This window comes from Alnus glutinosa, chromosome 2 (assembly GCF_958979055.1).
Source record: "Alnus glutinosa chromosome 2, dhAlnGlut1.1, whole genome shotgun sequence".
NCBI classification, from domain to species: Eukaryota; Viridiplantae; Streptophyta; class Magnoliopsida; order Fagales; family Betulaceae; genus Alnus; species Alnus glutinosa.
Genome location: NC_084887.1, coordinates 10736591 through 10757575, shown reverse-complemented (window position 1 = coordinate 10757575; position 20985 = coordinate 10736591). Strand labels below are relative to the sequence as shown.

At 38.0% G+C, this 20985-nt stretch overlaps 1 protein-coding gene across 2 annotated transcripts; it reads right to left on the bottom strand.

Annotated features, from left to right (window-relative positions):
• Nucleotides 1-10490: 10490 nt before the first annotated feature.
• Nucleotides 10491-17259, bottom strand: LOC133859826 (uncharacterized). 2 transcript variants are annotated; one of them, XR_009898807.1, is made up of 4 exons: nt 16434-17259; nt 15515-15551; nt 14383-14793; nt 10491-13432 (listed from the first exon to the last, which is right to left on the bottom strand). XR_009898807.1 is itself a non-coding variant. In XM_062295373.1 (3 exons), exon 3 carries the CDS (start codon nt 12577-12579, stop codon nt 11908-11910), a length of 672 nt encoding a protein of 223 aa, XP_062151357.1. In that variant the 5' UTR covers nt 12580-13432; nt 14383-14793; nt 16434-17259; the 3' UTR covers nt 10491-11907. The 2 variants fall into 2 exon arrangements, 1 of the variants encoding a protein (XP_062151357.1); XM_062295373.1 differs by lacking the exon at nt 15515-15551.
• Nucleotides 17260-20985: the final 3726 nt, after the last annotated feature.

Here is a 20985-nt window from a genome sequence, read left to right as displayed (position 1 = left end):
GCAATGCCTGACTCTTTTAAGCTTTCTAATTGACCTATATAACGAGTGTTGGGCCAGTGACTCCCAAACCAGATCGTTTTAGGGCACTAGATGTAGAAACATCCCTAAGGGCTTAATTACTTAAGTAAAAAATGCAACGAAGTCAAACTAGCCATACAATCAATCAAATTGAATTTCTCATCTTTTTACGCGAACACTCAATGCTTAATGAGGTAAGAGGCCCGATTACTTAATGAGAACTCAAACTAATGATATTATTATTATTATTATTAAAAAAATTTCTTTGCTATTTTTTTTTTTGAATTTAAGCCAATGTTTCGTCAACAATTCATACTACAAATCTTAAGACACACATTCCTTAATTCAAATCTCATACCTCACAGAACCAATGCTAATGTGCTTGTGAAAATCAATTCAAACAAGTGAAGTCTCTCTAATCCAACAAATGAGTGAAAAGATTCAGATTTCTAAAGACATGCAGTATTCAACATGTTAAACAAATCAATTACATGCAAACCATAGTTGCAATGTAATCATGCTCAATCAACAATATAACACAATTTTTTTTTTTGAAAATTTTTTAGAATAAAAAGACAAATAAACAAACAAACAAATAGACAGAGTGTTTTTTCATACCCCCAAACTTGAATTACACATTGCCCTCAATGTGTAGTATAGAAATACATTACCAAAAGTAGGGAAACATCAAGGTGTGAAAAAGGCCAAGGCTTCCCCCAAACTTAAATACCAAAATACCTATCAACAAAACTAACATCAATATTTTCTCATAGAAGCAAACATCAAAAGGTTAATTGCTGTCAGAAACAAAAATAAAATGACAAGAAATAAAAGGAAAAAGGAAAAAGAACTCAGAAATTAAATGCGAAAAAAAAAATACCATACCTTCCCCGATCATTTGGATGGCCAACCAATCCCTTCCACCCTTTCTTCTTTAAAATTTTATAGCACTCTGAGAGGATGTTTCGCCATCTTAGGTAGTCAACTTGCTTGCTTGGAAATATTTTCTTAGGATGATGACTCCTAGATTTGTACGCTTGTCTGCATAAATCCTTGAGAATCTTTGCATACGATGGCTCTTTGAGACATTGAATAATTGAAGCTTTGAATTCATGATGTGTCTTAAGAGGGACAATGATGAAGGAATGAGCTTCAGGACTCACTTCCTTATCATTGGACAAACTTGTATCTGCTGGAGGTTCAATTGGCTCTGTGTGCTCAACTTGCTCCTATTTTTCATCCTCCTCATTGTTATCCACAATTTCCTCACTCTCAAGTATGGTGGTGGCAGGGACATGCTCATGACAAGAATTGCTAGCATCATCATCATCAATCATGTAGTGCCCTCTAGCCATTAGTTGACTTTGAAACTCTTCTTTCTATATTCTGTTAAATTCAACAACCAAATAATTGATTTCTCCTTCCATCTTGACAATAGCTTGATGCGTGAACTGATTTGAATCACTAATCTCATTTGTAATCTCTTGTATATTCTAGCTATTGCTCATAGTGACAGTTTTAAGTTTTTGTATAATCTAGTTGTTGCTCATGGTGACACTCTTAAGCTCTTGAATATTTTGGGTACTTGCTTGTATGAATGCTTTGATTGTGTCTTCAAATGATGAATGTGGTTCTGGATAATTGTAGGATAAAGGATGAGAAGATTGGTTATCAAACTGCGGATATTCAGGATGGTACAGTTCATGGTATTGGGGAGCATAATTTCCCGTGGCTTGAGCTTGCCATGAGAAATCAAAATCGTTGTTCCAGTCTGGGTTGTAAAAATTGGAATTTGAATCAAACCCTCGTTTGGAGAAATTGGTGTTCATTTGCTCATATGAAAAATTGGAGCGTTGTCCTCAGGATGGACAACTACTAGAACTATGATAAGGATTAGAGCAATACGAACATGGTTTATGTGGGTAGAAATTGTGAGTGTAGTTGGTAGGAGCAGGTGTCCTACCACTAGGTGAAGCATGTTGTACAGAAAAATTGTTATAATTATCAAAAGAAAAATTCATGCTTCACTCTCACTCTATAGCATGCAAATATCCCAAATAAAACATCAACCTTTTTTTTAAAAAAAAAAAGAAAAAGAAAAAAGAAAATAAAACAAACAAAACAGGAAAAGAATAAAAATAAAATCTTTTATTTTTTATTTTTTATTTTTTTAGAAATAGAAATAACAAAAACAAATAAAAATAAAAATCCTAATTATAACTAGTAGAAAGATAAAATCAATTTAGAAATAAACTGTTTTCAAAAATCAAACAGCTACTCGGCAACAGTGCCAAAAACTTGATGTGAAATTTTAATTGTACTCATAGGTGCACATATCGTTTGCAGTTAATGGATTGCAAGTGCGAGGTCGATCCCACAGAGAATTGTGTTCTTGAAAACAATTTTTCTAAACTAATTAAATCTTAACCTAGTTCCAAAAAATATTTGATTTTGGTGAATAAAAGAAAACATAAATAAAATAAAACAAAAGAAAAGGTTCTAAGGTCTTGAAATCCACACTTACCGAATCATAACAATATACTCCATGTTCGTCGATATTAATCCAAAGTTCTCACAATTAAAATTCTAGGTATGTTTTACTATGCTTCAAACAGTTAATCAAAATCATCCCATGTATCCATTCTTTACACAAATCACAGAAGAAATCCAATTTAAATTAAATCATCAAGTGTATCCGTAAATCATAACAAGATATCCAATTTAAATCAAAACATCAATTGTATCCATAGAATATATCACAAGGGATATCGAATTGTTTTATAAATAAAAATCAAGCAATCAATTATGTGAATTATCTCAAATTATCAAATGTATCATTGAATCACAAAAGATATCCAAGAATCATTCCACACATTGAAAAGAAGTAAAACAATGAAAAAATTACACCAAATAAAATCAGATAATAAAGACTTACATGGAAGTATTGTTAAACTTCACCGATAAGCCTTCAACCTCAAACTTAGTTGAGAATTAGCTACACATGATTATGAAAAATAAAACCTAACCTAAAGAAAAACTAAACTAAAAAGAAGAAAATATATTTGGTCTCTAGCTTCCCCCCCCCCCCCCCCTCTTTTTCTTGAGGCTTAGCAGTCTATTTATAGGGAGCAAACAAACCCTAGAAGCCCTAGAAATCCTAGAAGAATTGTACTTCAATCTCCTAGTCAAATTTGGAAGCAATCCTAGTACAAATCGGAATAGGATTCATCTAGATTTGCGTTCTTATATTATAGGACACTTTTGACATAACATACGTCTGAATTAGGAAAATCATATTTCACAATGATTTGTAGTATGTTTAGTTAGCTTTCCAATGCCGATGATTTTAACTTAATCTGATACTTGAGTAGAAAGTTATGGCTAAAATACTATTACATATGCAGAATTTGAAATTTAATCCAATCCGATTTTGACTCCAATTAGAGAAATTTCGATTTAATCCTTTCATTGATTCGGTTAAACATACCTACATCATCTAGGTCTTCTTAAAGTGTACTTTCTTCAAAGCTTTGCATTTTTCTCCTTAAAGTTGCCGTTTTCCTTTAACAACCTACAAAACACTAAAAACACAAATCTAACACAAAACATTAGATTAAGATACAGCTAAAGAATTAACTAATGTAAATTAAGGGGTTTAAATATGTAATATTTTGCACTCATCATTGATCACGTACCTTTGCTTAGGTTTTCGATCTCTTTTTATAGAGTTATTCTCCTAAGGAAAGTAGAAGACTAGTAAGTAATAGGGCCAATCTTCTCTCCGAGAGTCTCATATTCTGATCTCCTCTCCTAGAATTACAGGCTTTAAATTGGCAAGTGAATAAAGAATGATTCTCTTTCCTTATCTTAGTAGATCATGTTGTGCAAATTATAATACTCGCAAGTACACGAATCATTTGCAATATAGCGTTTTACAAGTGCGAGATCGATCCCACAGGGAATTGAGTTGCGAAAATTAAGGCTCCGTTTAATAACCCCCTCCCCTTATTTTCACCTTTCCCAAAAAACATCAACTCAAAACATTCTTAATATTTTTTACTTTTTATATCACATCAACAATTTTTTATTATTATTTAAATAAAAAAACTCACTACAATACAAAATTTTTCTACTTTTCTATATAAATTCTTTCTACTTTATATCACATCAATCACTTTTAACTTTTACTCAACAAAAAAAATTATCCATAAGGGGAGGGGAAGAGGATTACTAAACGGGGCCTCAAACTAATCCTATTCTAACCTAGTTCCAAATTTAGGGATTTTTAACAAAAGAAAACATAAACAAAATTAATGAAAATAAAGGGGTCTAGGGTTTTGGAATCCACACCCACCAAATTACAACAACATAATCTCATGCTCATCACACATATTTCGAATTCTCTCATACAAATCTTAGGTATGCTCTACTTTGCTTCAAAAGTTGTTTAAATCATTCGATGAATCCATACTTGCACAAATCACAAAAGATATGTAGTTTTGACTAAATCATCAAATGTATCCATGGAATGAGACACAACGAATATCCAACATTTTGATAAATGAAAAACCCAAGCCATCAATTTAATGAAACTATATCAAATCATCACTTGTATTCGGAAATCACAAGAGATATCCAACAATAATCTCAATAATTGAAGTAGAACAATGAGAAATCAAAACCCATAAACTCAAATAGCATGAACAAGCATGGAAACTCAGTTTCTCTTCAATGGTGAGGTTTCATCCTCAACCCTAGACGAAATTTCAGCTACACATAACTAAAGAAAGCATAAATAAACAACAAGAATGCATTAAAAATCAAAGAAAACTTACAAAGAATTGAAGTTCTAGGTCAAAATCAACACAAAAGCCCTAAACTACAGTGAGAACGGCGCCTAGGGCGCTACCAAGCGGCCACTCCTTTCAAAAATGAGAAAAGAATGGTAATTATAAAGTTAGTTAGGGTTTCTGAAATTCCACCTCCGCATAAATTCGATCGATCGATTTTATAATCGATCGATCGACTTTGGGCAATTTTCGATCGATCGACTTGAGATTCGATCGATCGACTTCCCCGCAATTCTGAATTTCCAGCTTTTTATGTATTTTCACTTGAAAATTACCATTTTTCTCTTAATGTCCTGCAAAAACGCAAAAACACCAAAACTAACTAAAACATCAGAAAATAATAAAGCTCAAGGTTTAACTAATGTAAATTAAGGGGTCCAAATATACACTTTTTGGCACTCATCAGATCACACTACCATTGGTCATAGCGCCCTTGGTCGAAGGCTTTTGAGTTGGCCTCCGTTCGGTGGAAGTCTTGAGGCTTCCTCGGTGCTGTAGGTTGTCTATTCGCTCAAATTTCCAGGTATCCCTTGGCTCCCCAATGCCCTGTGGGGCCTTTTGGCTCCTTGACATACTAGGAGTCCATTGGCCCCTTGGTATATATCCGGGGAGTCCCTCAGTTCACTGCTCACTTTGGGCTCCTTATCAGGCTCGAGAAAGTGAGGCTCCCATTGGCTTGTAGTAGGTATGAGGGGTAGAATATATTTCCCACCACTATTTGCCCCTCAATTATACACTTGGTTTAATCCTTTCAACCGAGTAAGGAATTCTATACGATGAGATATGACAATGCAACCCACAGAGTGGCCCTTTTACTTTGGGTTTTGCACTTGTATTTTTCTTTCTTGGCAATTCGTAATGTATGTGCCCATGGAATTTTTGCAAGGAATTTGCCCCCTGGAGCATTTTTGGAAGAACTTTTCCTTTGTCCATTTTGTAATGTTTTTGCCCTCGCCCATTTTGTATTGAACTTGCCTTAGAGAATCCTCGTTGTCCTTTGAATCTGGTTATTCGCGATCACCTCGATGAGCTTTTGACCAAGGGGAGTTTAGATTAAATTTTGCTTAATATATATATATTTTTTTTGCTTACTGATGAAGGTTTCTGGAGCCCATGTTGCTTAATATCTTCTCGCAAATCCATTAGTAGATGCTCAATGTTCAAGGATGGGGTAGCTTTTTTCCTTCCATATTTTCTAGGTGATATGTCCCCAACCTTTTACAAATCAATAACTTTGTATGGTGCCTCCTAGTTTGCTCTAAGGTTTCCCTTGGATACCTTGCATGTTGCTACTATCACTTCCCTCAGCACCAAGTCTCCTATACTGAATTGTCTAGGTCTTACTCAGCTATTGTCATTGTATTGCCCCAGATAATTGTCAAGGATAATTAGGAATTTGGAATCTTTTGAATTTTTAAGTTGACCGAACCAAGAACGTTCGCATTTTTCCCCTAGGAAAGTCATGGTCCCTACCACAAACGATCGTTGGCATATTGTACTGTGTGTTAGAAAGTACATTCCACGCATTCAGCATGTGTGTCAAACTGTAACACGAACAACCACGACTATATGCCGAATGATCGCCTCACCTTAGATTTTACACGAATGTTCACGATACACTTGGCAAATGTTCGCCAAACGCTAGATTAGTTGATTCTTATCCACTTCGATTTCTTCTAATATAAATTTACCACACCCTATGCCTTCATATCATTTCCAACCATTTCCACCCCCTTCTTGCTTAATGTGTCTATTGTGTGTGTGAGAGAGTGTTTTGAACGAGGAATGAGCCCCTTTTCATCCCAATGGGGTAACCTTATTAGCCTAGTTCATTTTTTTGTAGAATTATTATGTTGTTTACATACTGCCTTGATAATATATCTAGCCAGTTTTGGATTAAATATTAGTTTATCGATTGATTAGTTGTTTGAGTAAGGTTTAATGTACCTAGAAAATTGCATGGAGTTTTTATTAAGGTTAGGACTCTATTAGAGATCATGTTGCAACCTTAGGACTTTCTTAGAACTAGTTTTATGGCTTTTGGGTTTGAAATTGGGATTCTACCCGAGTATCGGACGATCACCCTTCACTAGACTAACGAATGACGTCTAAGATGAATGTTTGCCATGCGCTGGAAGAACAATCACCAGATGGACAGAAAGCCTAATTTGAGCTATTCAAAACTTAAGACCTGTTTAGCTCGAGTTTAAGGATTATGTTAGGGTTTTCTCAGATTTCAAAGTTGTGAAGCCGTGCGATACAAGTGAGAAAAAAATTACATGGATACTTATTATTATTTTTCTACATAGCACGAATATTTTGTGTATCAAAACATGCATGTTTACAATTCACATGAAATGTCATTTTTACTATTGTGAATTCTATTTTGTGAAAATGTGTGACTAATGATAAGATAATGAAATTATGAAATTATGAAAGCATGCATATAAAATACAGTGAAGACTAAATTGCATTGAATGGTACATCGTCTAGTGCGAAAAAATGGCCATGGGCTTATTGTTATACGGGTTGTTCTGTATAGTCAAAAGTTTATGATGTGTTATGATGGGCCTTGGATCTAATGGTTGTTTCTTGATCGGCGCATTATGCTTGAATGGGGGTCACGGTTACGGCTTTGCTAGTAGAGTGTTGTGCAAATTATAATACTCGCAAGTGCACGAATCGTTTACAATATAGCGTTTTGCAAGTGCGAGGTCGATCCCACAGGGAATTGAGTTGCGAAAATTAATCTCTATTTAAATTAATCCTATTTTAACCTAGTTCCAAATTTAGGGGTTTTTTATGAAAGAAAACATAAACAAAATTAATGAAAATAAAAGGGGTCTAGGGTTTTGGAATCCACACCCACCAAATCACAACAACCTAATCTCATGCTCATCACACATATTTTGAGGTTTTCAAATGCAAATCTTAGGTATGTTATACTTTTGCTTCAAAAATAGTTTAAATCATTCAATGAATCCATTCTTCCACAAATCACAAAAGATATCTAGTTTCAACTAAATCATCAAATGTATCCATAGAATGAAACACAATGAATATCCAACATACATGAAAACCCAAGCCATCAATTTAATGAAACTATATCAAATCATCACTTGTATCCGGAAATCACAAGAGATATCCAAAAATAATCTCAAAAATCGAAATAGAACAATGAGAAATCAAGCCCATAAACTCAAATAGCATAAACAAGCATGAAACTCAGTTTCTATTCACTGGTGAGGTTTCATCCTCAACCCTAGACGAAAGTATTAGCTAGACATGAACAAAGAAAGCATAAATAAACTACAAGAATGCATTAAAAACGAATAAACTTACAAAAGATTGAAGTTCTAGGTCAAAATCGACCCAAAAACCCTAAGATACAGTGAAATCGGCCCCTAGGGCATTCCTAAGCGGCCTCCTCTCCAAATAAAAGAGAAAAGAATGGTATTTATAGAGTTAGCTAGGGTTTCTGAAATTCCAGCTCCGCATAAATTCGATCGATCGATTTTAAAATCGATCAATCTACTTTTTGATCAATCTACTTTTTGATTGATCTACTTAATATTCGATCGATCGAATTAATATTCGATCGATCTACTTTTTCAGCACTTCCGAAAATCCAGCTTTTCTATGTATATTTGCCTTGAAAATTGTCATTTTTCTCTTATTGCCCTGTAAAACGCAAAAACACTAAAACTAACCAAAACATCAAAAAGTAACAAAGCTAAAGGTTTAACTAATATAAATTAAGGGGTCCAAATATACACTTTTTGGCACTCATCTTAGAGCGGGCTACTTGAGGTCAAACTCGGTCAGGCTACTGATATATGACGGTATGCGTACATATCTAAGGCACCGGTGTTGTATTACAAGTCCCTCGGTACAGCGCAAACCCTGCAGGGAAGGGGTTAATATCCTGGGTAGACCATATGGAATTGAACTATGACATGACTCTTGTTATAAGCATATATATTATATCTATATTGCATACAACATCATCTTGTACAATGAAAGAATAGTCTCTCACATGTGATTTTAACTTCAATTGAGTTCACCATTTGATAACTTGTGTGTCATGTGCATTATTACTCACTAAGTCGTGAACTTACACTTGTATCTAGGATTGTCAATTTTGGACACGACTTGTGAACTCGACATAAACACAACACGAAAACACAAGGTTTGAGTTTGTCATTATCAGGTTCGGGTCATAATTGGGTCAACCCGATTATGACCTGCTAACACGATTATAACACGGTTATATATATATATATAAACAATTACAAACTTCAAGAAATAGAAACAGAACCCTAGCCAGTAGCCACACTACACACACTTTCAATTTTCACTTTTAGTCTTCCACTTGTTCACCCACCATTCACGCAACCATGAGCCCACGACACCTCACACACACAGCCACTGAGCCACAACGCCTCACGGTCTCATGACTCTCACCTAGCTTTAGCCTTCAGGCCCTTCACAGTTCGGTGACTTCGGTTCGATCCAAACCGTGTGATTCTTTTTTGGGTTTTGCTGTTCTTATTATTCTTGATTATTTTATTTGTATTTGGGATTCTATTGTTGGTGTCCATGATTATATTTAATTTATGAAGCTTGGAATGAGATTTGCTGGTCTACTATTTTTATTTATATAATTTGGTTATTTGTAATTGCCTTATAAGAATTGTGCGGTTTTGGATTCATAGATGTGGCTACCTTCTCGACTTCTCTGCTTTTTGAACTTTGTAGGCTTTGATTTTCGAATTGGGTCGTATTGAGTTGACATGACCCGTTAAGTAATCATGTTCATCGGGTCGTGTTTGGGTCACAGGTTTCGACCTAATTAATAATCGCGTCGGGCTCTGGTTTGCCAGTAACATGCTGGCGGGTTAGTCAGGTTGACACGAACCTGACCCGCCAATCCGAATTGTCAAGCCAACTTGTATCTTCTCACTTATGAAACATGTATTGTTTTATAGATAGTTTTTGTGATGACGGGTTCGAAGCAGCATTTGGTCCTGCTAGAAAGAGTGCTAAGGATCATTTTTTAGGATCTTAATTTCTTCAAATCTGGAAATCAACATTTGAAGTTTGGCAGATTTTACAAGTTTAGTGCATTCATATGTTGTTTCCAAGATTTGCCACGCTTCTTGAGCAGATTCACAGTTTGAGATTTTTGCAAATTCAGACGGTGAAAGTGCTTGACATAGAGCATGGAGGGCTTTATCATTTGAAAGTCGTGCGTTCTTCTGAGGGACTAGTTCGAGTGCTGTATCTGCTGGTTTAATCCAACCAGTTTCAACAATACTCCAACGGTCAATAGATTTTAAAAAGAACCGCATACATGCCTTCCAATAGCCATAGTTCGTACCATCAAAGGCAGGAACAATATTAAGAGTTTGAGACATGTTAACAGATAGAAGTCAAAAATAACACTCAAGAATTGAATCTGAACAGTGTGTACCAAGCTCTGATACCAATTGAAAAATGGAAATTGACTTCTAATATAAAGCAAGTGTGTGCTCAAAGTGTTAACAAAATAATAATGTGGAAAATAAATAACACAAAAATTTTTGTTAACTAAGTGGAAACTCAATATGAAAAAAACCACTCCGGGGGAGCTAAACCCAAGATATCCACTATTCAGAAGACAAGACTAGATACAAAGTAGTAACACTCACATACCCCTGATGCAGTGGTCGTACCTTGCTCTCTAACGTGTAACACAACACGAACGCCTCCCAACCAGGTCTCCTACCTGAATGGGTCTTCAATGGAATTCTTTACCTTAAGGCCAACCCCTAAGATAGACTTTAAGTTAAGCGCAGCAACAGCACACACAGCAACGACTTCAGAGAGATCAACTCAGCTCAATAACCTCACAATATAGCTCTCTAAGCACTAGTGGAATTCAATACCGAATTCTTTCTGTTCTCAAGCCTAGGGGCCTCTATTTATAGGCTGACAGTTCAAATGAGCGTCTGGCTTATAAAACTTGGAGCCGTTCGGACAGACAACTGTGAGACCGAAATTCTGAAAATTTTACTGAAGATCTTTCCTGTTTGAGAGTCGCGTCCAGACGATGGTGTACTGTCGTCCGGACGGTCGCACATCCACTGCAAGTAATTTCCATATAAAGGCTTCGCGCATCCCGACTAGGAGGATGGTCGTTCGGATGGTTGATGAGATGCACGCAATTTCCATATCTGATGCTCGCGCATCCAGACCATGCTGGCTGGTGTCCGGATGTCTGGATTTGAATAGCAATACTTGCCTTATGGATGAGCGCGTCCGAACGGGATTCCACATTGTCTGGACGGTTGCAGCAATCTTCTCATATCTGTGTTTGGAAAGAAATCCTGAAACTTGATCGAATACTAAGAGTCGTTCGGACGGGCTGCTGAATCGTTCGGATGGATCCAAGCTGGAGAAGTTCGAAGCTTATAACCAAATTTTCTGACTTGCAAACTATGCAGAATCTTCTGGATACACTTCTGAATAGCTGAATCCCTGTTAAAAGACATCATTACAGTGAAGTGATTTTATCCAACATAATGCAGCCAATTACAAACCAACAAACTCTCCCTTTGACCATTCTGGGACAAAAATCACTTGACCGGATAAAAATACAATCCCGGTCCAAAAATAAAAATTACTCCCCCTTTTTGTCACAAAGGGACAAAGGGTAAAACAGAGTTATAAAAATCATCCACAACAAAAATTACTCCCCCTAAAGGTCTCAGAAGGACCAGGGTAAACAGAGTAATATAATCCAGGAGTTTAACAAAAGTAGCAAAATAGAACACAAATGTCTTAAAAGAAAATAAGATAACTACAAAACACAAAGAAGCTCAAGCATCCTCGGCCATCGGCGCATCTTCCTCGTCATCACTGCTGGATGGATGGTGGAACTTGAGGCACTCCTGGAGGTCCTGCTGGTTTTGCTCTACCCGGAGGTTGATGGAGTGAACCTCCTGCTGCATGGTAGAGATGGACTGCTACATGGAGGACATAGACAGTTGCAAGGAACTCATGCCCCCTGGATAGCTGCCAGAGCCTCCATAATATGAGAATAGCTAACATCTGGTTGTGGTAGCGGTGCAGTCTTGGAAGAGGAAGCCTTACTCGGTATGCCTAGAGGAATAGGAGGAGGCGGGGGCACATCATTGTCATTTAGATCATTTCTCCGCAGCTGAGCATTTGACTTCATCAGCGTCTGCTTGCTGAGTGGATCCTGGATCTTCATCTTCGGCTCACCAGCAATACTTAAGCCTGACTGTAGAATAATCTGAGTGAGCAGGCAGCCGAAGGGAAGACCGGTATTGCTCTCATCACGGGCCTCTATGATAACGCCCAAAATATGCTTGCACAAGCAGAAGGGCAAGTGAAGATGAATGGTGTAGACAAACTGAGCTCTCTTCAAAATCAGGTCACTGCGCCTGACAACTGCACATAAGTTGTGCTGAACAATCTTGGCCAACATACGATGAGGGGCGGATAAGGCACCGATCTTGATGGTGGTGGAACGCTCCTCTCCCTGTGGAACTGCGTGGAAGAACTCTCGGAGATCTTCCATAGATGGAGGCAGTACCACCTCATTGTAAGGGCTCACGGAAAGTTGGAGAACACGAACTCCAATGAACTGACTGATGATCTGGGGATCAACAGTGATAGTATGCCCAAGAACAGTGGACTGAAGCATCAACCCGCGGTCATTGTCCTGCACCACTTCGAGGTTGGCATAGAAAAGTCTAACCGATCTGGTGTACACCACACAGGCACAGCTGTGAAGATATCCCTAATGATAGGTCTGGATAGTGTCATGGATACTATCCAGAGGAGCCACCATAATATCAGAACGGACCACATTCCACTCGGCAATGATTGGGAGGCCCATAATTTTGGCTCTGAGAGCTGCCCTATCTCCCTCTGTCCTCTGGCGTACTCTGCACTGTGGATTGCCTGCTGACATGGTTCTGCAAAATAAATCAACAAGATTTGCCAAAAATAATAATCCAAAAGAAATAATCATGTTAGTGCAAAAATCCGACATTATGACAGCAGTAAAATATTTTTTTTCCAAAAATAACAGTCCATGATAACAGCAGATATGACAAATATGCATTGGAAAGACTCAACAACATTCCCTAATTAATCAAAATCTAACAGTTTAAAAAGAACTAAAACGAATAAGGCTAGAAGAATACCTAGAATGAGGGAGCAATGCACAAAAAGACAAGAGAGGACAAGATAATGCAAAAAACTCGCGAGAAATCACTCACTAGAAGCCAAAAGAGAGATTTTTGGTGGGGTAGGGTGAGAATGCGGCAGCCAGGGCTTTTTATAGATCCTATGGGGTCCTCGTCCGGACGATTTATTAACACCGTCCGGACGCGCGCTGCGTTAGAAACATGCGGACAGGTCGCTCGCTTCCGGACGTCTAACCTTACCGTCCCGCCGTCTGAGCCGCATGCGTCCGGACGTACAAGAGTAACGTCCGGCCGTCTGATCTACACCCATCCGGATGCTATGAGAGGCCGTCCGGACGCTTCACACTGAAAATGTAAAAAACTGAGGAAAATTTGTAGAAATTAAATTTCCTAAGGTCAGCTGCAGAACACACATGCATAATCAACTGATAACACAATCAAATAGCATCTCAAAACTAAGTAGAGATATAAGAGAGAGTTCAGATTTCAATCAGCACAAAGATTTTCCCATAGATAGAAAATTTAAATAGGCAACTCAACTCATGCAATGTGTGTGTGTGTGTGTGTGTGAAGACTTTTCCCACAAGGTATGACTTTCACTGAGATGACAAAATGCAACCAGATTTTCTAGACAAGAGAGAAAATCAGTGAAAGATTAGTCAAAAGTCAAACCTTATAACTTACTAGGGCCTATCCACCCTCATCCGATACACTCCCCTTAAGATGCAGCATCCAGCATCTAATTGTTTTACTTGTACCATGAAGGACAAGGTAAATATTTTACTTGCTCCATGAAGGGCAAGACAAGTTTAGCACATAAGCAGAAAGTATGCATATATAATACAGAATTCGTGATGGTAACTGCTTGATCTTTTGATGCTGCAACCTAGAAGGAATGCCAGAATTTTTAGGTTCTAGGTTCAACTAGCATTTGGTCAATTTGGCCACCTTATCAAAAACCTCTTCTCTTATCCAGAATCTCTAGAAACAAAAACTCAGAGAAGGAGAGATGTACCTTTAAGGAAGTCTTGGATAGTGTACATTTTCATCGCATGAGGAAAGAAGCTATCCAAATATTGTATATACAAGAAAATCACTTGGCAGATATAGTCATAAACTCTCAATCATATCTAAGTAAAGTAGATTAGTGCATAATGAATTGAGATATCATGAAAACACATGCAATATCTGATATGCCAAGAAAAGGAAAAGTTTCCTGCAATTTCTCCCCATTTTTTTTTATTATTAAAAAATTGCAATATGGAAATAACATCATATGCAAGGCAAGATCAAACCTGTGAGAGCTCGATGATGCCAATACAGAAAAATAGTCGCTCGACCTACTTTTTCTGTCTTCCCCAATAAGTACCTGCAATGCTCTCTCAAGAGAAATAAGGGGCAGAACAAAACTTGTTCCTAGATTGCATATGTCACGCCCCCGTTTTGGGATATAAGGGGAACGCGAACTTGAGCTATAAAACATCTCTATAATCTAAAACATGCACACAATTTCCCAGGAATAGCGCATGGCTATATTTCATTATAAGAATATATACATAGTAGTTCTTTAATTATTACATCATATTTTCAGAAATTCAAAATAAATATGCACAATACAAAAGTTAGGCCGGTCTTTATTGATCTATTGCTCTTAGGGGTAGGGTCTATGCCATCCATAACGAAAAGACTCCAGTCTACAGTGTCATCTGAAAAGATTTGGGGAAAGAAGGGGGTGAGTTCGACAACTCAGTAAATTGACATACAATTATATCAAATGTAAAATGGTGCATGAATTATTTATGCTACGTGTAAGTTTTAACCACCCTTGGTCCAATATCCGCTAATTAACCATGAGCGGCGCACGTTTGGCTTGTCTCGAAAGACGACTATGAGCCCATCCTGTCGTCACAGGGGAGAGCCGTACCGGGTTGGGAACTTCCCTAGGTGAAGGCCTCCCCGGCCGGTAGCCCACACTTTAGTCCTTCCGTGTGGTTGCCATGCTACCCACATAACACATAGCACATAACACGTAACACATATATGATCTGGATCGTCTATGACATGGTACCACGGGGGTAAAACTGTGTGCAAATAAAACATGTACTATGAAATCATTAACCTTTATTCATATGGTGCACATATAACACATATATTATGATATCATCAACCTTTGCTCATATAGTGCACATGTAACACATACTATGATATCATCATCTTTACTCATATGATGTACATGTATCAAAAATAAACCAAGTATGATCACATGAGATTTCAATCACATCATATAACAAGAGCATATTTATAATGGTAATATAAAAAGACAAGTAATATTAAAAGAGTTGAAAGAGTTTAGAAAATCCCCGACTTTTCTTTTTGAAAAAGTTTTATTAAAACTTTGCCGGGGTTTTGAGGTAGTATTTCCCTTACCTGGTATTTTCTGAGCAGTATTTTAGCTACTTTTTACCTAAATAAATTGCAAGAAGAATTTTTAGAGAAATATTCTGAGATTTGAAATATAAAACTTAAACTAAGGTATCTTCTCCTTATTATTTCTTTTCTTTCATTAATTAATTAAACACACATATATTATTTTTATAACAGATAAACATAATAGGTTACCAAATGTAATCAATGAGTTTTATGTTTCAAAACAAGTTAATAGAATAATAACTTTATTTTATTCTTATAAAATTCGGGCAGAGTAACGACATTAGTATCGATAACATCTAAAATAAAATATTAGGATGGCGTAATAGTACTTTTGTAAAATAATAGCTTTTTACTTAGGCATTATAACAGCGCTTTATAAAAATATTTATTTTTACTTGGATATCATAACGGCGTGATTTATTACTTAAATACGCCACTTGAAATACCATGTTAAAATACAACTTAAAAATGTTAGATACTTAAATAATAAAAATTGTAAAATCATAAAATATTAAAATATTAAAACAAAGTTAATAACTTAAAATAAATTAAAGCCTTAAAAAAAACTTATCAAATATTCTTAAAATATTGAAAGGTATTAAGTCTAGATTTATCTTTTCCTTTATCTCTTCTTTTTGTCTTATCTTTTTCCTATTCTCATCTTTTAATTTCCTTTTTCTCCTCTTTTCACATGTGTTGACCGAGAAGGTGAAAAAAAAAAAAACTAAAGAAAAGGTTCAAGTGACTTCTTTCTTGTCTTCTTTGGTTTCCTTTCTTATTTATCCAATAAAAGACACACACACACACGTTTTCAACACCATTTCAGCACACACACAGGTCCTTCTAGAATAAGACAAGTGCTGTCCTCTATCTCCTTATTTGCTACCGAGAGGGAGTTTGGGGAAGAGAGACTTACCCACGGTGAGAGGATCCTATTCCTTTGCTGTTCTGGACAAGAGAATAGAGGGTTTTTAAGGAAATTTTCTGCAATTGTAAAAGGAAGGAGAAGATGGGTTGTTTTTTTCGGGTTTTAAGAGCTGCTGTGAAACTCAAAGGAAGAGTTTCTGCAGAAGTTGCTGGCCGTGACTGATTTGAGAGTCTTGGGTTGCTGTTTTGCTGCAGATTGAGAGACAGAGACACATGGGATCTTGCTGTAAAAACCAGGAAAACACTGCAGAATTTTAGAGAAGAAGCAAGCGGAGGAAGAGTTGCTGCAAACCGAAAAAGAAAGAAGAAGAAGAAACTGTGCGATGAACTAAAGGGGAAATTTGCTTCTCTTTATACTGAAACGGGTGGTTGAGATTGCTTGCATCAAAGCTGATCAATGGCTGTGAATCCAGGCGTGGGCAGCAAGAAGAATCAAAGGGTGGGATTTATTCTTGGGTAGCAAGAATGATCAATGGCTGGATGAAATTCCTTGGACAGCAAGTAGAAGATATTTTTGGTGTACAAGAAATCTAATGTAGAGAGCAAGTTTGGGCGTGATCAACGTGTATGGGTACTGGCTGGGCCTTTAACGTGTTGGGCTGGGCTGTTTTAAAGGCTGGGCTGAGTTTGCACATTAATAAAATAGGCCATAAATTATTAATGCTAATTTTCGTCCAAAACAGGGCTAGTAATTTTCACGGGTGTTTTATATCCTTAACGAAGTCCAAAAATTATGAAATTCGGAGGGTAGTTAGAGGACTTTGAGACGAGCGTTTTGACTTTTGAATCGACCAAAACGGAGTTCATTTGACCACATTTTCGTAATTTCAAAGTTTAATGTCCGTTTAAATTTTTATTGGACTAAAACTATAGAAGCTCTTTAATAAATAAATATTTATATCTATATTTAAAATACGGGGTATTACAGCATAGGATATAACAAGTAAAAGTCAAGCAATCAAACCTGATGCCTTAAGATTAGGAACCAAATCCTAGGCATGAACACCTTCTCCTGCTAGGTACGTCCATTCCCCCTCATGGGGTTATTCTTCTTCTTGACCCAAGCCTGCCTTCCAGTGGGTGGTTGTTGATAGGATTTCATCTGCTGACTCATCCACTCCATCATGCTCTGCATCCAAGTAGGTGGCTCACTGTAGTATTGATCCTCTTTCACCTTTTGCTACCTTTTAGAGTGCTTGGATTTGATCTTGGATTTGCCACTGTGATTGGCAGGTACAAATCGCTGCTGAGGTCGCTGATGCTGAGATGCCTGGTGCCAAGGTGCATGAGACCAAGGGGCTTGATATTGAGGAACTTGATGCCTTAGTGCTTGCCTCCAGGAAGCTTGGTAAAGTGCCTGATACCATGGAGTCTGATGCTGGGTCAGAGGTCTAGTGCCATGATTAGCTTGTCTGGGCACTTATTTCTTAGCCTTCGCCTTTTGTGCTTTAAAGAGGGAGCACTGGGGTCAGATATGCCCACTTAGACCGCAGTGGTGGCATATAAAAGATCTTCTAATGGAATGAGGCTTCTGAGTGCCTAGAACATGATCATTAATCTTGTCCTTCCTTTTATCTTCAGCAATGGGGGAGGCTCTGGGACTACAGGTTTGACAAATACAGTCTTGGAAGTAGAGGGAGTGTCAGTGGGAGGAGTAACATACCCAAGACCAGTCTTGTCGGTTGGGCTCTTCTGAATGGACAGCATTCGAGTCAGTTTTTCAACAGTGACTCTTTCTAATTGGAGCTGCGTCTCTAGTAGCTTTTCCTCGAGATCTTGTATTCTGAGCAGCAACAAACTCTTCTCATCCTGCAAATTGTTTAGATCATGAAGGTGCTGCTTACATCCTTCCTTCAGCTTTTCATTCTCTACATAGAGAGTTTTGTACGCCTTCTTGAGTTCTTCCCCATTATCACTATGCTCCGAGTAATATGAGTCCTTTTCTTCAACAAGTGGAGCCACAAAGCCTAGAAATTTTTTAGACTCTGGAGCTTCTTCTTCTGACTCATCACTGAAAGTCACATTGTAAGCCTTCCTTTTGCCCTTCTTGAGGTTCCCACAATCAGCCCTTATGTGCCCAAATCCTAAGCATTCAAAACATCTTGGACCTCTAGTATCCTTCTTTTCTTCTTCCTCAGGTTCAGCTTCTCTGGGAGCTTTCTTCATCTTTTCAGAAAACTTCTTCTTAAAACGGTCATCTCTCATTAGTCTTCTGAAATTTTTGGCTAACATAGCCACATCTTTTTCTTCCTCCTCAGAGTCATCTCCAGATGAGGCTTCTACCTTTTTCTTGGAAGCCTTCAGGGCAACGGTCTTCAGCTTCTTGACCGGGGCAAGGACAGCTCATATGTTTGTAGAGATCCCACCAGCTCTTCAATCTTCATTTCTTCAAGATCTTTGCTTTCTTCAATAGTCGTCAGCTTGATCCTGAAATGCTCAGGTAAAGATCTTAGAATCTTTCGGATGAGTTTTACATTCGAGACTGGCTTCCCAAGACTCACCATGGAGTTTCTCAAGTCACTCATCTTGGAGTAAAACTCTCCAAATGTCTCTTCTTCCAACATCTTAATTTCTTCAAATCTGGAAATCAACATTTGAAGTTTGGCAAATTTTACAAGTTTAGTGCCTTCATATGTTGTTTCCAAGATTTACAACACTTCTTGAGCAGATTCACAGATTGAGATTTTTGCAAATTCAGACGGTGAAAGTGCTTGACATAGAGCATGGAGGGCTGTATCATTTGAAAGTCGTGCATTCTTCCGAGGGACTAGTTCGAGTGCTGTATCCGCTGGTTTAGTCCAATCAGTTTCAACAATACTTCAACAGTCAATAGATTTTAAAAGAACTGCATCCGTGCCTTCCAATAGCCATAGTTCGTACCATCAAAGGCAGGAACATTATTAAGAGTTTGAGACATGTTAACAGATAGAAGTCAAAAATAACACTCAAGAATTGAATCTTAACAGAGTGTACCGAGCTCTGATACCAATTGAAAAATGGAAATTGACTTCTAATATAAAGCAAGTGTGCGCTCAAAGTGTTAACAAAATAATAATGCAAAAAATAAATAACACAAGAATTTTTGTTAACGAAGTGTAAACTCAAGATGAGAAAAACCACTCCGGGGCAGTCAAACTCAGGATATCCATTATTCAGAAGACAAGACCAGATACAAAGTAGTAACACTCACATACCCTTGATGCAGTGGTTATACCTTGCTCTCGAACGTGTAACCCAACACGAACGCCTCCCAACCAGGTCTCCTACCTGAAGGGGTCTTCAATGGAATCCTTTACCTTAGGGCCAACCCCTAAGATAGACTTCAAGTTAAGCGCAGCAACAGCACACACAACAACGGCTTCAAAGAGATCAACTCAGCTTAATAACCTCATAATATAGCTCTCTAGTGGAATTCAATACTGAATTCTTGCTGTTCTTAAGCCTAGGGGCCTCTATTTATAGGCTGACAGTTCAAATGAGCGCCTGGCTTGATAAAACTGGGCTCCGTCCTGACGGTGGTCATAGGTCGTCCGGACGGACAACTGTGCGACCGAAATTTCAAAAATTTCGCTGAAGATCTTTCCTGTTTGAGAGCCGTGTCCGGACGGTGGTGCACTGTCTTCTGGACGGTCGCACGTCCGCTACAAGTAATTTTCATATAAAGGCTTCGAGCGTTTGGACCAAGAGGATGGTCGTTCGGATGGTTGATGAGATGCACGCCATTTCCATATCTGATGCTCGTGCGTCCGGACCATGCTCGCTGGTGTCCAGACGTCTGGATTTGAATAGCGATACTTGCCTTATGGATGAGCGCGTTCGGACGGGATTCAACGTCGTTCGGATGATTGCAGCAATCTTCCCATATCTGTGTTTGGAAAGAAATCCTGAAGCTTGATCGAACATTGAGAGTCGTTCGGACTGGCTGCTGAAACGTCCAGACGAATGCGCAAGTTGGAACAGTTCGAAGCTTCTCGACACAAAGGAAGGTCCGAACAGAAATCCACGTCGTCCGGACGGATGATGCTTTAGTCTGATGTGCGTCTAGACGGTTTGACATTGCATTAGCCGTCCGAACGGTATGACACGTCGTCTGGACGGCTGGCAGGGAACAGAATTTCCTGACTTGCAAACTGTGTAGAATCTTCTAGAAACACTTCTGAATAGCGGAATCCTTGTTAAAAGGCATCATTACAATGAAGTGATTTTGTCCAACAGAATGCAGCCAATTACAAACCATCATGCAGAACTTTGACATAAAATGCAGTATTTTCTGTGGAACTTGCAAAGAAACAGGAGAAGAAGTCGTTAGAGCCATTCAAAGCACCGGTGTTAGGGCTGACGTGGCAGCATCTTTAGAGAATCAAGCACCTGAAAGGCGCACAAGGGCTCAAGAATCGATGTCAATCGATTGATCAAGATATTCAATCGAGAGCATTGTCTATCAATCGACCAAAACAGTCGATCGAGCGACAATCAGGGTTGACGTGGCATGCGCGAATTCCAATGCTCTGACTATTGCTGACAATCCTATTTGGATTTTC

What these genes read in the sequence shown, in the direction of transcription:
- LOC133859826 (XM_062295373.1), bottom strand. Translation starts at nt 12,579, where the DNA reads ATGCTTCAGTCCACTGTTCTTGGGCATACTATCACTGTTGATCCCCAG.